Source organism: Camelus ferus, chromosome 12 (genome assembly GCF_009834535.1).
Source record: "Camelus ferus isolate YT-003-E chromosome 12, BCGSAC_Cfer_1.0, whole genome shotgun sequence".
NCBI lineage: Eukaryota > Metazoa > Chordata > Mammalia > Artiodactyla > Camelidae > Camelus > Camelus ferus.
In genome coordinates, this window is record NC_045707.1 from 5,707,374 (window position 1) to 5,724,600 (window position 17,227).

The following is a 17,227-nucleotide window of genomic DNA, read 5'->3' on the forward strand; positions in this document are numbered from 1 at the left end:
AATTTGCTGAAAGTCACACAGCAAGGAAGTGACCTAGTTGGTATGTAACTGAGGCAGCCTGGCTCAAGCCTGGACTGTCTCAACCCCTTTAAGGAAGGGGGAACGGGAAAGGCATGGAAAGAAGTTAAATGTATGAAAAAAAAGGACATTAATATTTCTAAATGCACATTGATCAGTGTACTTGTTTCCTGCAGCTGCTATAACAAATGACCATAGACTTGGTAGTTTAAAACAACTGGTATTTATTCTCCTGTGGTTCTGGAGGCCAGAGTCCAAAATCAGGGTGCTGGCAGGGCTGTGCTCTCTCTGGGGAGACTGGCCTCTTCGGCTTCTGGCAGCTCCAGGTGCACGCTGGTTGCACAACTCCAATCTCTGTATCCATCTTTCTGTGTCTCTCCTCTGTGTGTCTCTTATAAGGACACATGTCGCTGGATTTAAGACCTGCCTGGATAACCCTTTAACTCAATTACATCTGCAAAGACCCTTTTCCCAAATAAGGTCACATTCACAGATTCCAGGGGTTTAGCTGTAGACATATCATTTGCAGGACCACCATTCAACCTGCTACGATCAATTAGGACTTAATGATGTTGCAAGAAACAGAAAACTAATCTTGAGCTGTCTGAAATAACAAAGCAGGTCTATTGTCTCCCTTAGACGAATGGTCCAGGGCAGCTCTGGCTCCAGGTGAGGCATGAGGACCGGCTCCACTCCCAGGCAGGCTCTTCCCTTACAGTCTGAAGAGCTGTCAGCTGCTCCTGGGGTCAGGTGTTTCCTCATTCAAGACCACGTGGAGGAGAGAAGCTTTTCCTTCCAGAACTCCCCGCCCATGTTTCTCTGTCTCCCATCAGCTCTGATGAAGGTATATTCCAGCAGCAGACATATTCCTGTGACTAGAGTGGGGGGGGGGCATTGGATGTCACACGGCAAAGAGTGAGGGGTCCCCAATTTAAAATCAAGGTACCATTGGGAAAAGACCCACCATGGTCCTTCCTTTACCTTTTTGGGAGGAGTGTGGCTTCTTTCATTTTGCAGATGTTGAAATGGAGGGTCAGGAATATGGACTAACTTGGTCGAAGTTACTCACACGTAAATGGAGCAGAACCAGGCTGGAAACTGAGGCCTGTTGATTTCACAGCCTTTCTCCTGCCAGTGGCCAGGCGCAGGGCCAGTCTCCCTCTGTCCGGCAGCAAGCCCAGTGCTCTCCTGGGAGCCACGCCGTGGTGGACAAGGGTGTGTCTGCTGAAAATGAAATAAAAAATGTTCAGGGAAGTGACGACATCCAGACAGCTCTCTAGAGAACTAGTGAAAGGGTCTGAGATACAGGAGAACCCCAACACCAAAACGAAGTACTACCTTACCTTATGCTCACTTTAATGGCCGTTGATACTGTCATTCCAAAACAAGGAGTTTCCCGATGTTCTAGCAAACTTGGTTGAAAAGCGATATTCACTATATTAATTTCTGCTTTCCCTGTTGTATCAGTGACAAAATGAATTCTCTTTGGGACCACTGGACCCCAGCTCCCTCGTCATCTGCCCCAACAGAGGCAAGTCAGGAATTGTGGGCTGCTGGGCAAGGGAGGTGATGCCTGGGTCCAGCCCCAGAGAGGGCGGAGTTTGCTAGCACCAAGAAGTTGTGATTTTTATAAAATTACACAACCTATTATCATAAAAGGAGCTTTAAAGGTTTTCCAGTTCACCTCCTTACTTAACGCAGGGCCCCCTTTACTTCAGGGCAGAGACCAAGTTATTCCTCTTTGTACTGTGAGCGCTACACAGGGTCTGGTCCTAGCATAGGTGCTCAGTCAATGTCTGTCAGATGAATGAACAGATGAAGAAAGAGACCTTTTCGAGTGCAAACAAAACCGATCAGGTTCTTAGGGACTGAGTCATCTGCTTCACATTTATCAAGCTCATACCTAAACTTATAAGAAATTACTATATAAAGCAGAATACAGGAAGCAGAAAGCATATATTCCTTTGCACCAGGGAAGGAAATTCTAACATACGCTACAACATGGATGGAACTTGAGGACATGACGCTAAGTGAAATAAGCCAGTCACAAAAAGACAATGCTGTATGATTTCATGCATAGGAAGTACCTAGAGGAGTCAAATTCATAGAGACATAAAGTAGATGGTGGTTGCCCTGGGCCCGGGGGAGAAACGGGGAGCTGGTGTTTAAAGTGTATAGGTTTCAGTTTTACAAGATGGCAAGAGTTATGGAGATGAATGGTGCTGATGGTTGCACAATATTATGAATGTATTTAATATCACTGAACTGTATACTTAAAATTATGAAAATGGTAGATTTTATGTTATGTATATTTTACAATTAAAAAAAATTGGAAAAACGATTTTTTGTATAAGTTCTCTTTCTGAGCCAAAGCCTGAAGGTTGTGAGCCTTCAGCAGACTCCATAGTCTCAAAATCGTTACACCAGACAGACGTGCCAGTGCAACTGTTGTCTGGGTGGTGAGACATTCCTGGTGCTTCCTGCTCCACCATCTTCCCCAGATCCTCCCACAAGAATTTTATAAACCAAAATATTACAACAATTTTTCTGGTCTCTTGCTCAAAGCTGCCAAATTTCATCACTTGTTCGGAACAATACTTAACATGGATGATTCAGCTTCTGATGGGTGAATTTCAACATGGAAAAGAATAACCATTTATAATGTCCAATTGTACAATTCCTCCCCTCCACATTTTTATTCTCCATATTGGAACCCAAATGACTCTTTTACGCATAAATTGGATCCTGAAAGGATATTGATTACCTATGCCGTCATAAAAATTGAGGCACAGTGCAAAGACATTATTTCCCTTTTCTCTGCTGTCCTTTCAATATATAAAAAGTGAGACAAGACCAGGTACCCGTCCTGCCTATTATGATTACTTCTCCAATGGGTGACCTTGGTTAGGAAACTTGGCTTCTCTGAGCCTTAGTTTTCTCAATCATGAAATGAAACTGTAATTTTGATAACCTTTTAGAGTGCTTTCAAGTCTAAAAGCTTAAGATCTGATGGCTTTGGTCAAAAGTCCCCAATTTTCCGAGTTCTAATTCTTGTGGTTCCAGTATAAGTCCCCATGTAAGATCAAGTGTTTGAGTCCAGGTTTCCAGAGAAACAGAATCAAAAGGATGTATTTATACAGAGGGGTTTATTTTAAGAAATTGGCTCACACGATTCTGGGGACTGGCAAGTTGGAAATCTGCAGGAAAGGTTGGCTGGCTGGGAATTCTGACAGGAGTCAGGCCTGAGTCCTAAGGCGGTTCTGGAGGCCGGATTCCCTCCTCCTCTGGGGACCTCAGTCTTTTCTCCTACAGTCTTCAGATGGCTGGATGAGGCCCATCCACATTACAGAGGGTGATCTGCTTTTCTCCAAGTCTACTGATACAAATGTTAATCACCTCTGAAAAATATCTTGCCAGCAACATCTAGACTGGTGTTTGACCAAACAGCTGGGTGCCCTAGCCTAGCCATGTTGACATAAAATTAACCACCACATCGATGTGACCCTCAAGTCGAATCCCTGTTCTCTTCTTTCACTGCTTGAGAAGACCCTGCCCTTGCCCTCAGGGTCTCTCAGTCCAGCTGGGAAAAGGCTCCCATGTGCTCCTGCTGTGGAAGCGAGGTGCCCATCAGACAGGAAGGGAGCCCACAAGGGACCATGGGAACATACAGCCTTCTCCTCTGCTCTCCCCTTTGTGTCCCCTCTCCCCCAGGAAATGAGGAAAATGACTCTCTGGTTAATAGATTAGATTCTTGTGAGTTTGCTTTGTGTGAATCAGATGAGTCAATCCTCAGGGGTCTGATTAATTTTGTGCTAAGTACAGTGCTAAACATAGTATGTAGTCAAAAACCAGTGATCTGGACAAGCAAACCAACAATTTAATGCAGGTTCTGAGAAAACAGGTTCAGGGTGGGCAGAATGTCAGGAAGGTGACCTTTGAATTGAATTTGGAAGATCAGATGGAGAATTGTCCAAGTGGAAAGGCAGGGGACCAGCAGGTGTAAGAGAAGGGCTGTGGAGCATAGGCCTGGAAGGCCAGACCAAGGCTGCGTGTCCCCACCGCACTCTGTGACGCCCCAGACAACCCCTTCGTAGCCACTCACTCCATGTCTGTGTTCCCCACTGAATCAGGGAAGCCCAGACAGAGGCCAGGTCCCATTTATTTCTGTTTTCCCAGCACTTAGCACACGCCTGTTACGCTGTTATAATGCTTAACACATGCTGATCAAGTGACACTGGGCCCCCGTTCAGGTCTGGCGGCAGTGGGGGGTTCACCCCAACCCCTTCCAGCCTTTTGGCAAATCCTTGCAGTTCACAAGGAGGACTGGGCAAGAGAGGCGAAGACAGACCACCACAGCTGCTCCCTCTTCACTGTAAGAATCAAAATGTATGTTCTACTGTTGGTGCAAAAGAACCTGAAAACAGGCTTTGCAGATGTGGATGTTACAAAAGGGTTCACACTCATCTAAAAGGCATTCATTCAATGAATGTTTTTCGACAAATAAATAACCATATCCCCTTTCCCGCTAGGTGAGGGTGCTGTGCTCAGCACCATAGATCACCTTGGCACAAGGGTATTAAAACATGCGATTCTCTGTGCACGATCTTTAGTCTTACATCTCATATTATAAAAGGACAAAAGATGCAGCGAAAGCCAAGGGAATCAGCTCTCAGTAAATCCCACCAATGTCCCCAGGGGATTTAGAACCACAGCAAAGAAGAGAGAAATCAACAGAGTCAGCCCTGCAGGCTGCCTCATGCGCACCGTGGGCCCAGAGGAGTTTTGAGTTACCATAGCTACAAGCCTGTTTCCTAGGGAGCACACCACACAGTAGGTGCCCTAAAAAGGCCATGCTAGTCATAGGAGACGTAGATCTTTGCCTAAATAGAGATGTTTTCCCTCGGAACTTATAATTAATGAACGTGACAGAAGAAGAGCCAATAAAAATAATGGGTCTGCTTCCCTTGGATGGAAATAACAGGCTAGTCCATTGCAAGAGCCAAGAGGAAACACAAAGCCGGACCCTGCAATTATCTGTTCATTGTGATACATCTCCAGCTATCGGACACTGCAGGCTTCCAGAAGGCACACGCAGGAGAGTGAAAAAACAAAACCCTTTCAGATGGGGACTCAGAGCAGCAAGTTTATGTTACCCCATCTAATAATAAGAACGCATACCCCTATGAGGCCTTTTCATTTCTGCTACACTTTCTTGCATATTTATGTGTTTAACCTAATTCTCTAGCATCCTTCCAAGGCTGTTATGTACAAAACCCGTTCCCATTTACAGAAGAGAAAGACCAGGCTTCAACAACGTCATGTGATTTGCCAGAAGCCACCTAGAAAATCAGTGAAAGAACTAAGGAAGCAGCAAGGACTTGAACCCAGGTCTCCTGAGCCTGCATCCAGTGTGCTTGCTACTGTACCCAGTGACGATTTAAAAAAAATAACTCACTTTTCTGTCTGAGTCCATGGGAAAGCAGCTTAGATGGGAATGATTTTCTGGGAGCAAATATGATTTTCTGGGAGCTCACATAAAGGTCCACATGAGAGGTTTTTACAAACTGGGGTCTCAGGGCCCTAGGAGAGCTCTGTGGCATATTTATCAAGAGGAATCAGGCTTTTGGCATTTTTGAGGGAAAAAAATTAATGATATGCTAAGTTTATGAGAGAATTTTTCTTCCTTGAATCTATTGCCTTTCCTTCCAAAATAAATTAAATTCTAATATTCATACTGAAGCAACAACACATTTGTTCCTAACTGCAACAGAGGACTTCATCTAAAGGCATAAAAGCTATTAAATCACAGTAGAGGCATACAAAATAAAAATATTACAGTCTCCCAATCTCACTCCAGGACCTCCAACCACGGCTGAGAAAAACAGCCAACACTTATGTAACACTTAGGATTTGCCAGGCACTTCCATGCAGTTTACATACATTAACTCAGTCAATCCTCCCAAACACCCTAGGAAGAAGCAGCTACATCATCTTGACTTTGCAGATGGGAACACTAAGGCAAAACAGCTTTCCCAAGGTCACACAGCCAGTGCACGGTGGAGCTGAGACTGGAGCCTGAGCAGTCTTGGGGCCAGCTGGGGTCTCAACCATGAGACCGAGTCTGATATGCCCTTGACTCTTCTTCCTGAGGGGAGCAGTTTGGACAGAAGACTTCTGGGTCTTCTCCCCACCCCTCTCTGGTTCCTAACTGGTGAGAGGTGGAGGTCCCTCCAGCACTCATGGGTTTACATGAACAATGGGGTGGACCGTTAAAAATTACGTTTACCAAACCCTGTCATACATGGGGAACTAGGTATAATCTGGGGCAGAGTGACAAAATAGCACCCCAAACTGCGCATTGCACTCTGATTTAAAACCGTAATTACGTACATCTCCATCCTGGCTTTATATACACACACCGGCAAATAAATGAGAAATACACTAAGTGTTAACAATGGTTGTTCTGGGGGTAGTAGAACGCTTCATCCATTTATCTAATTTGCCCCAGTCTTCTTCCGTGAGGAAATCTGTATAATGAAGGTATGAAATTTTAAATCATGTCACAATTGGGAGTAATACAGGCAAAATTTGCCCGGTGTAAAGGGAATGGATTAGAAAAAATTTTCAAAGTTCAGGTTGCTGTTAACAGGATTGGTTGTAGAACTTGGCATTCAATGGGTGGGTTAGCTCGGGAAGAAAGCACGATAAGGGGGATGTGATGGTTGCACACAACCCTGATTGTCGCTCAGTGGGTGGTGATGCCAGGTGTCGGGACTGTGCGGACCACAGTCCCATGTGAGCCACGGAACCCCAGCCTTCTTCTCTGCTCGGAGTTACACATGCCGAGGGAGGTCACCAACAGCACACCTGTGTCTCTCATGGCTGAGTCTGAGTTTTCCTTCTCAACTTTCTGCCCACTTGGCTGGAGCGGAGGGACGGGAAGAGGAAGAACACGGGACATCGTCTATGCTCTGCAGCTGGTCCGGTCCTGCTGATCATGACTCCTGACAGTGCACAGATGTCCTCTCGCAACTGCTGCTATTTTTTCCCCCTCAAAATAAACTCATTGTTCATGCAAGGGACAGGCTTAAACTCGGGAACATTAAACTCCCAAACTGAGAGCTGCTGTGTGGGAATATGTAGTGAAACACAGGATACAGTCTCTGTTCTCACGGAGTTTACAATTTAGCTGCAATGATGAGATATTTACGTATGAAGAAATTACAATATAGGAAAGATTACAGACACTACTTTTACATTAACATAAATGATCTTGTATTGCTGGTCATTTTCCAAAATAAATTGTAAGCTTCTTGGGGGCAAGAGTTGCCCTGTATTTCTTCATATACCTCACAGTGTCTCCACAATGCCTGGAATACAGCCATGCTCTATATTTGATAAGTGTTTTGGACTGGAAATTATAGGTCACCCTTAAATCTGTAGCCCTGTTGCCTACTTAGCCAGTGGGTGCATTTATCCTAAGTAAGGTAAGGTGCTTCCTCTCTGAAGATAATATAGTCAAGATGACCTAGCTTTGACCTGGCTACTAGAGGACTAAGAGAGAAAAACAGATTTTCACTATTCTTTGGAAAACAAGAACTTAAACTCTGGAGAGACGTGATTGAAGTTAAAAGGGCAGTACATTCCACAAGGCTCTTCTAACCTAAAATTTCGGGATTTCATCTCCTTAGAAAGGGATATATTTTTTAAAGTGCTTTGAAATTCTTCAATAAAAAAGGCTGGATGAACATTATTTAGGAAATAAGGAATCAAAAACACTGGATAAAAAAAAGGATGACTACGTAGGAAATAAACGGATTTAAATTCATAGGAGGGTACTGTCAAGTTATATATCAAACTGTTGATGGTAATTATTTCTGGGTGGACGGCAGGTCAAAGATGTACATTTGTATTGTTTGAAGCCTGTAAAACCAGAATGTATTCTTGTGTAAATTTTGCCAATTAAGAAGGATGCAGAGGAGAAGGGGAGGAGGCCACCATCATCTGTAAGGAAGTTTGGGAAATGCGTCATGAGTCAACGATACAGGGATTTTGTCACTAATGAAGAAAGAGAAAGTGGCATCTGAGCAGTCTGCTGCAGGGAAGGAGAAACACACGCAGTGAAAGGGATTCCCAGACAGCACAGTGTAGTGGGAGGTCAGGTGACAGAAGAAGCGATGTTTAGAAAGTCAGGGAGGGCCCAGCTGATAAAGGGCTTCGGGTTTCTCACCCAGTCCAGCAAGTCCCTGGTACCTGGTGACCAGCCGCCTTACACTTAAGCCTAAGAGATCCTGACCCTATGGCCTCTGATAAGGTTTGGGATTGGCTTTTTTTTTAAAGCTCCGCAGGTGAATCTAATTTAGAGATTGGCTTGCTCTGGGCTGGAGGTTCTCAACGGATGGTTTCTACTTCAGGGAACAGTTGGCAACATATGGCTACGTTTTTGACGGTCACTGGGGGTGGTACTACAGACAGCTAGCAGGGACTGCAGCTAGAGGTATTGCTAACACCTTACAACGCACAAGACAGGCCTCCACCACAAAGAATTATCCAGTTCAAATGTCAGTGGTGTCATTGCTGAAAAACCCTGCTCTAGGCAATGAGGAGCCACTGAAGATTTTTGAACAGCGAGGTAATATCCACTCACTCAAACACCTACACAGTGATTTCTATGTGCCGGGAGCTGTTCTAGACACTAGGGATGCAGTGCTGAACTGAACAAAGTCTTGCCCTCAAGAAGCTAATCCTAGAGAAACTAACCATGAGTAGATAAACAAATATATAATAAAATGTCAAGAAGTAGTGATAAATGCTATGCAGAAAAATAAAGCAAGCTAAGGGAACAGGGAGTAGCTGGTGCTGTTTTCGATGGAGTGGTCAGGGAGGGCCTCTGAAGAGATGACACCTGGGTGGTACTGAGTGAGGTGACAACGTAGGAAAGCAGCAGAAGGAACAGCAAGTGCAGAGACCCCGGGTCAGGTACTTGCTTGAGTCTGATGAACATGGCCAAAGTGCACACGCGCGCGCGTGTGTGTGTGAGAGCAAGGATGGGATGTGGTTAGAGAGGTATCCAGGGCTGAGATCACGAAGGGTTTTTGGGGCTGTGCAAAGGCTCTGGACTTGATTCTGATTTTGTTGGAAGTCACTGCAGGGATGAGAGCAGGAGAAAGACAGGATCTGATTTACATATAAAAGGATCTTTGTGGTTCCAATGTTGAGAAAGTGCATGGGGGGACTGTAGAAGCAGGGAGATCAGTTAAGAAGCTATGGCTGTGGTCTAGACAAGCGTGATGGAGGCCTGGACTTGGCAGTGGAGGGGGAGAAGGGGAGAAATGGCAGGATTTGCAATATATTCTGGAAGGATCTGCTGGTAGTGGAGTGAGAGAGAAAGAATGATTATAAGGTTTTTTATCTGAACAACTGAGTGAGTGGTGGTACCTCTCACAGACAGAAGGAGCACTGGGAGGGCAGCAGATTTTCATTCAGGAACAGAGACCACTTTTGGACACTCTCAGAAGTCTACTAACATCCAAGGGGAGATCTTTGTTACCTGTTTCATCATGATCATCAATGTTTTCTATTCCAATAAATGGCACCACCATCCACCCAGATGTGGTGGTAATCTTCCTATCACCCCTATTTGGCCAAACCAGACATGTGACACTGAGATTACTTCTTTAGGCCCAACTTTGTAGATCTGTAAAATGAAGATATCACCACCTGCCTCATGAGGTTATTACAAAGATTAAGTGAAGCAATGCGTATGAAGCATCTAGCATCTAGGAGATCAAGAGCTCCAAAAATGAGAGATATGCTCTAGATATAGAGAGCAGTCAAATGGATATATGCAGAGAAGAATAAGCTGGAGGGAGAGAGAAAGTAAATCCATTTCCTGGAAGGAACAGTACAAAGAAAAATGGAAATGTTTAGTAAGAAGAGAGGACTCACTGGGCACATATACGCTGTCTTTAAAAACTGGAAGGGTTGTCATTGGAAGAGTAACATTTCTTTACAGTTTCACTGAACAGACAGAAGACAGAACCAGAAGACATGACTGGAAGGGAGTAACCTCAGGGAGGCAGAATTCAGCTCAGTATGTGATGGTAAATTGTTATAAGTGTTCTAAATGTGCTTGAAAATGTATTTTCTAATTTGGGGGTGATTAATTATGAGATATTGCTTAAACTCTTTAGGCTATCTAATTTTCAGAAGGAAATGTGTTAAATTTCCATTTGATTGTAGGATCTGTCACTTTTTTTTTTTTTTTTTTTGTACTTCTGACCAACTTTGTATTACGCGTTTGAGTCTATGTTATTAGGTGCATCTAGGTTTAGGACTTTTATCTCTTCCTGGTGATTTATCCATTTTACCATTACCTCATGACTTTTCCTATCCTGCAAAATGCTCTTTCCTTTAACATCAGCCAATTTTCCTTTAGTTTAATATTTACTTGGTATGTCTATTTTCATCTCTTCACTTTCTACCTTTTTGCCTTTTTAGTGGTGTCTTACTGTGCCTACCCACCTCCCTAAAGATAACTGGTATCTTGACTTCTAGCACTGTTTTTGAAATTTATTTAAATGTAATAATATATTAAGTAACGTTTTATGTCTAGCTTCTTTCACTCAATATGGTGTGATTCATCCATGTTAGCGCACACAGCTGTATTTGTTCACTTTCATTCCTGCATATAGTAGTCTGTTGTACTAACTAATATGACAACTGTTATTTATTCACCGTTAGGTTGTTTTGACTTCTTGGCTATTATGAATAAGGCTGCTATGAACATTTACATACTGGAGAAGTAAGAGAAACAGGGAGAGTTCAACTAATGAAAACTGACTAGGAGTGGAGGTGAGGAGGAGGGGACTAGAAAAAGCCTTTAAAAAATAATTTTATTTATGATACAGCAACACCGCACACTCAACACTGATTCATTTACAACAGAGCTGAGAACCTAGGAAATAAGAGGCATTTAAGCAGCCAAACAAGGTTTTGAAAATTCCATGCACTTTTTTCAACAGGAGAATTTCTTCCACAGTTCATTTACTCTTATTTTACAAAAATTTCTGAATATCTTGGTTTTCTGGCAGACTGGTCCTCAGCATATTAGAAGTTGCCTATTAGAAGATAATGTTCTCAGAAGCAGACATATCAAGGTCAGAAAACGTGCCAATTAACAACTAGGGACAGGACAATCTGTATTTGTAAAAAGCAGATACAGAAATGCAAAACACACAGCAGTTTGGAGTGATTGTTTTGAAGGGCCAAACTATCCAATAATCTCCCAAAGGTATTACCACATTAATAGCCAACACAGTGACACACTACAGTGATGCCCAGGTTTTAAAGCAATGGTTAAGTCATATGTATTTGATTATGTTTAAAGTACCAGGGATGTTTAGCATTTTGTAAGATTTCTGTACAAATGGTTTAAACAAACCAAAGTGATAAGTGAAAACATTTTAGTGCCTAAAGAAGTAGCATTGCAAATGACGTTAGAAAAACAGTGTGTTAGTGTACTCTCACATATTCCTGAGAACAGCTAAAAGTACTGACTACAAAGCAGGTGCTTAGTCTAAGTTAACTGACTAACTGCAAGCAAAGAACCATGGAGGGAATCTACAAAAAACCCCACAACTAACATCAGGCTCAGTTGTGAAACATTGGCTGTTTTCTCCCTATGATCAGGATCAAGTCAAGGATATCTGCTCTCACCACTTCTATTCAACATTGTATTGGAAGTTCTAGCCAGAGCAATTAGGCAAGAAAAATAAAGGAAAGGCATCCAGATTGGAAAGAAAGATGTAAAAAGTCTTTTATGTTCAGATGACACAATCTTGTATATAGAAAATCCTAAGGAATTCAGTAAAAAAAAAAAAAAAAAACTATTAGAACTAATAAATAAATTCAGCAAGGTTATAGGATACAAGATCAATATACAAAAATTAGTTGTATTTCTATACACTTGCAACAAACAATCTGAAAGTGAAATTAAGAAAGCAATTCCATTTACAACAGCATCAAAAGAATACCATGCTTTTATACTTTGAAAACTACAAAACTACAAAAAATTTTAAAAGATCTAAATAAATGGAAAAGATATTTCATGCTCATGGATCCAAAGATGGAAATATTCACCAAGTGGATACACAGACTCAGTGCAATCCCTATCAGAATCCCAGCTGTTTTTGTTTTGTTTTAGAGAAACTGATAAGTTGATTCTAAAGTTCAAGTGGAATTTTAAGGGACCTAAACCAGCCAAAACAATCCTGAAAAAGAACAAAGTTGGAGGATTCATACTTTTAAAAGTTCCTGCAAAGCTATAGTAATCAAGTTAGTGTGGTGCTGGCATAAGGATAGACACATAGGTGAATAGAATAGAACTGAGAAATAAATTCATGTGTCTAGGCAGGAGGGTATAGCTCAGTGGTAGGGTGCGGGTCTCGCATGCACAGGGTCCTGGGTTCAATCCCCAGTACCTCCATTAAAAAATAAATAAACCTAATTATCTCCTCCCAACCAAAAAAAAATTAGTAAATAAAATAAAATAAAGTGATGTTATAAAAAAAATTCATGTATCTATAGTCAAGTGATTTTTAACAAGGGTGCCAAGATCATTCAATGGGGAAAGAATAGTCTTTTCAACAAATGGGGCTGAGACAACTGAACAAAAATTGAAGTTGGAACCTTATCTCATACCACATACAAAAGTTAACTAAAAATGTATCAAAGACCTAAATGCAAGAGCTAAAACTATAAAACTCTTAGAAGAAAACATAGAAGTAAATCTTCATGAATTTGAATTTGGCAGCGGATTCTTAGACATGCCACAAAGATGTGAGCAACAAAAGAAAATACATATAAATCAGACTAGATGAAAATTTAGAACTTTTGTGTTTCAAAGGACACTCTCAAGAAAGTGAAAATATAATCCACAGAATGGGAGAAAATACATGCAAATCATGTATCTGGTAAGGGACTTACCAGAATATGTGAAGAATTCTTATGACTCAATAATAAAAAGATTAAAAAAATGTAATTAAAGAAATGAACAAAAGAACTGAGTGGACATTTCTCCAAAGAGGATATACAAATGACCAATTAACATACGCAAAGAAATCTGACATTATTGGTCATCAGGAAAATGCAAATCAAAACCACTATAAAATACAACTTCACACCCACTAGGATAAGCAAGATAATAACAAGTGCTGGCAAGGATGTGAAGAAATTGGAACTCTCATACATTGCCTATAGGAATGTAAAATGGGGTAGCCACTTTGGAAAACAATCTGGCAGTTCCTCAAATGATTAAACACAGAGTTACCACATGACCAAGCAATTCCACTTCTAGGTATACACCCAAGAGAAATGAAAACATATATCCACACAAAAATTTGTACCTGAATGTTTACAGTAGCATTGTTCATAGTAGCCAAAGGGTGGAAACAATCCAAATATCCATCAACAGATAAATGGATAAAATAATGTTGTATATTCATAAAATGGAATATTATTCAGCCATAAAAAGTACTGACACATGCTACAACTTTAATGAATATTAAAAGCATTATGCTCATTGAAAGAATCCAGCCACAAAAGCCCACATGTATGATTCCCTTCACATGAAAGTCTAGAACAGGGGACTCCAGAGACAGAATATGGATTAGTGGTTGCTTAATGGAGAGTGGGAGGCAGGGAATCAGGAGATGAGGACGTGATACCCAAAGGGTATAGTATTTCTTTTTGAGATTATGAAAATGCTCTAAAATTGACTGTGGTGATGGTGCCATATATCTGTGAATATATTAAGAACTATTGAATTGTACACCTTAAATTGGTGAATTATATGGAATGTGAATTATATCTCAATAAAACTGTTACAAAAAAGAGCAGCACCACCACTAAGGATGAGCTCATAAACAAAAATAGAAAAGAAAAAAAGAAGAAAAATGAAAAAATGTTTGCTTAACGTACTTTAGTTTTCACTGGTCATGTCTAAATTCAGTTCTGAACCAGGCTCTGATCTGGGGAAGTCTGATACCTTGATGTCAGTGGGGATCAGGGCACCAAGCTCATGAGTGGGTGTAGAATCACAGCAGCCTCTAGACACTGCATGCTGGACATAGAATGGTCAGGAAGGCCCTGTTTATGGCTTCCCAATAATCTGGCTGGAATCAGTATTTTGGAATTTGGTTCAGCACGTGCAAAGCCCAATCCAGCATCTCAGATAAAGGAGATACTGCTTGTGAGGATGGCGAATCAACTTTAAACATGGAGTTTGTGAAGTCTGAGCAGAGAAAGGGTAGTATTGTATCATCTGCTGCACAGTCAAATACAAAGGCCCAAAGCTGAGAGAAGAGTCTCAGTTATCATAATAACGTATGCATATACTTAATATCACATATACATCCCCTTGGCTGTTGACATTACGCTGCACTCTAGCCCTTCTCCACCTCTGCACAGCTTGGTGTTCTCCTGCTCTGATTCTCTCCCGCCTTCCTCACATCAGCACGTGCACACACTGTATGAAGGCTCTCTCACGTGGATGCCGGTAACTAAAATATCATTGGAGTATGTTAGATGCATGTGCTCCCTACGCTATGTTGTTTACAGCACTTATCTGTACCTAAAATCACCTTACTGGTTTCCATGCTCACTGTCTGTCTCCCTCTATTCCAACTCAAGTTCCACAAGAGCAGGGACCCCATCTGTTTTGCTCCCAGTGTATCCCTCTGCTCAGCAAAGTGGCTGGCACACGGCAGATGCTCAAAAATTATTTGTTGACTTCTTCTTCTTCCTTTTTTTTTTTTGTTGACTTCTTGATCAGCAGTATCTTTGGTACAAGGAAACAGTACTTGTTAAGGACCATTATTAAGTCTAACTGTCGGGTACCGGAGACACAAAAATAAGAACTGCACTCCAGGAACAGAAGCAACAGAGGAATAATGGGACAAGGATGACACCAGCACCCTTGTTTTCATCACACAGTATTCTTTCTGCTTACACACTCCTAAGCTTATGCACTTATTTCTTGGCTCCCTTCTGCCTGGACACAGCTGACACTTTATTCAGTTTAGACTAAGGTAGGGTTACATCTACCATGTTGTATTTAGTGTGCTGAAATTACTAAGACACTAAATCTTAGGAAAGCTATGTCTTACTTTTTATCAAAATACAATATTATCACAGAGATGGCAACTCTACGTACTCTGGCTTAGACAAACCTAAATTCAACACAATACCCCACCTCCCTCAATATATATACTCAAATATATATACTCACTGGACAAATATTTACAGAGTACTCCTAGTAAGGCCTGGGATATAGTAATGGTGATGAGGATTCAGAGCTTCTAACCTACTGAGAGAGGTAGGTAAGTAAATAGAGAAATATAACCATACAGAAGTTACTTGATAGAGCTCTAGCCAGGGTATTATGTTCCCAAAACTACCAGAGAAATGAAACGCACACAGAGACCTTTGTGTTAGGGACATCCTTACCCAAACTCCATACTCAAACGACAGGCCTGTTCTTCTTTACACGGGCATTATTGTTTAAAACATACCTTAGGGAAAGATGCAGGGACTCATAGGCTTGAAAGAGTTAAAGTCCCAGTAAATATGTCAACCAAGTAGTGCAAAAGAATCTATTTTTTTTCATTGCTTGCATACTGAATCTACCTTCCAGCTTGGAAAAAAGAAAATATTAGTAAGCTTTTGAACTTATTTGCTAAGTTGTTTATTAAACTAAGTAATCAAGAGGGAAGGGAAATAGTTCAGTGGTAGAGCACATGCGTAGCATGCACGAGGTCCTGGGTTCAATCCCCAGTACCTCCATTTAAAAAAAAGAAAAAGGTGTTGTGGGGGAGGATGGGATTTGGAGTCAGAAGACCTCTGTCCGAGTGCAACTCTGTCACTAGCTGTGTAACCGTGAACAAGTCCTTTCACCATCTGAATCCATCTCCCCACCTATAAAATGGAGATATCATCTGCCCAGTTCAACTCAGAGGTATGAAGTGGGTACCAAGTAAGACAGTAGATGCCAGGTGGTTTTATAAACTACATATAAAGATTAGTCATTATTCATATTTGTACGCCAGTGCTTAATAAGTGCCTAGTACAAATGTACTAAAAAATATCTGTGAAATAAATTAGTATCTTAAATGCTCCTGGGGCACAGATCAATGGGAGCTCTAGCTGGCCACAACTTAGAAGCCTCAAGACTTAAAAATTTTATTTCAAATTATGTGGGAAGGTTTATCTGTTTACATTAAAAAAAAACACCCCATTTGTTTAGTAAGGATTTTAACTGATTTTTAAATTCATGGTTTGTCAAAATGCCTTTTACCTCTTCTCCCTGCTGTTCTGCCTTTTAATCATTTTCCTACCTATTGGTGCTTCTATCAGATGGTAAACAAAAACGAGGCAGTTACTCAACTGTGGATCAGTCAATTTTGCAAGTTTTTATTAGTGTCAATAAAGACCAGTAAATTGGTGGATGCTACTGGACAAAAATTGTGCCTGTTGTTTCTCTGCCTTCAATTTCTATTGATATTGAGAGCTGCTGGCTTTATTATCTGGCCACAAGAAGGTTATAAATTAGGGGTGACAAATTTAGGCATATGCCTGGGAAAAGGAAAAAGTAAAAGAGTATAATTTCAGCAGACTACCACCTACTTTGCTCTTTGCTTTTACAGATAAAAGGGTATTTCAAGGTAGTGTTTCACCAAGTTCAAGCCACAGGTCCTACTCAGATTGCTCATCGAGTCTAAGAATGCTTCTGCTTTTGGTTTAATGGGAAACAAATTTCACCAGGCATCCCTGACAGCAGTGGTTTTATAATAAAGATGAGAGAGGCCGACTGCAATGCCCTCTGGTGGCCTAAAGGTTTCTTCATATCTGCAACTACAAAAAACCCAAAACCAAAACCAGCCATTTCCTATCAAACAGCTTACTTATAAATTAAAAAGTCAAGAAAGATAAATTGTAAAAGTCACTTTGATATTCATAACCATCACAATCATAAAGCATTTCTACAGAGACACTTGTCCAGTGTAACCCCATATTCATGGTGGTTGGAGTGAAGATGCAGAGACTTGCAGAAAGAACACTGGCTTACAGCCATCGTAGGAGGATTAAATAAGATACGAGACAGCACCATCTAGTATGGCAGTGGTGCATGGCAGGTGCTCAATAAACGATC

General features: G+C 41.4%; 1 protein-coding gene across 2 annotated transcripts in view; it reads right to left on the minus strand.

Annotated features, from left to right (window-relative positions):
- Positions 1-222: 222 nt before the first annotated feature.
- Positions 223-17,227, minus strand: part of SLC25A17 (solute carrier family 25 member 17) — a 63,596-nt gene continuing 46,591 nt past the window's right edge. Inside the window, exons 9-10 of one of the 2 annotated variants that reach the window (XR_004324347.1) lie at positions 1,000-1,242; positions 223-893 (exon numbers count right to left, since the gene is read on the minus strand). Coding sequence is in view for 1 of the 2 variants with exons in the window: in XM_032492310.1 (XP_032348201.1) it covers positions 781-893; positions 1,088-1,242 (268 nt within the window). In the remaining variant the exon portion in view is untranslated. The remainder of the gene's footprint in view (positions 894-999; positions 1,243-17,227) is intronic. The other variant, XM_032492310.1, reaches the window with a different exon arrangement.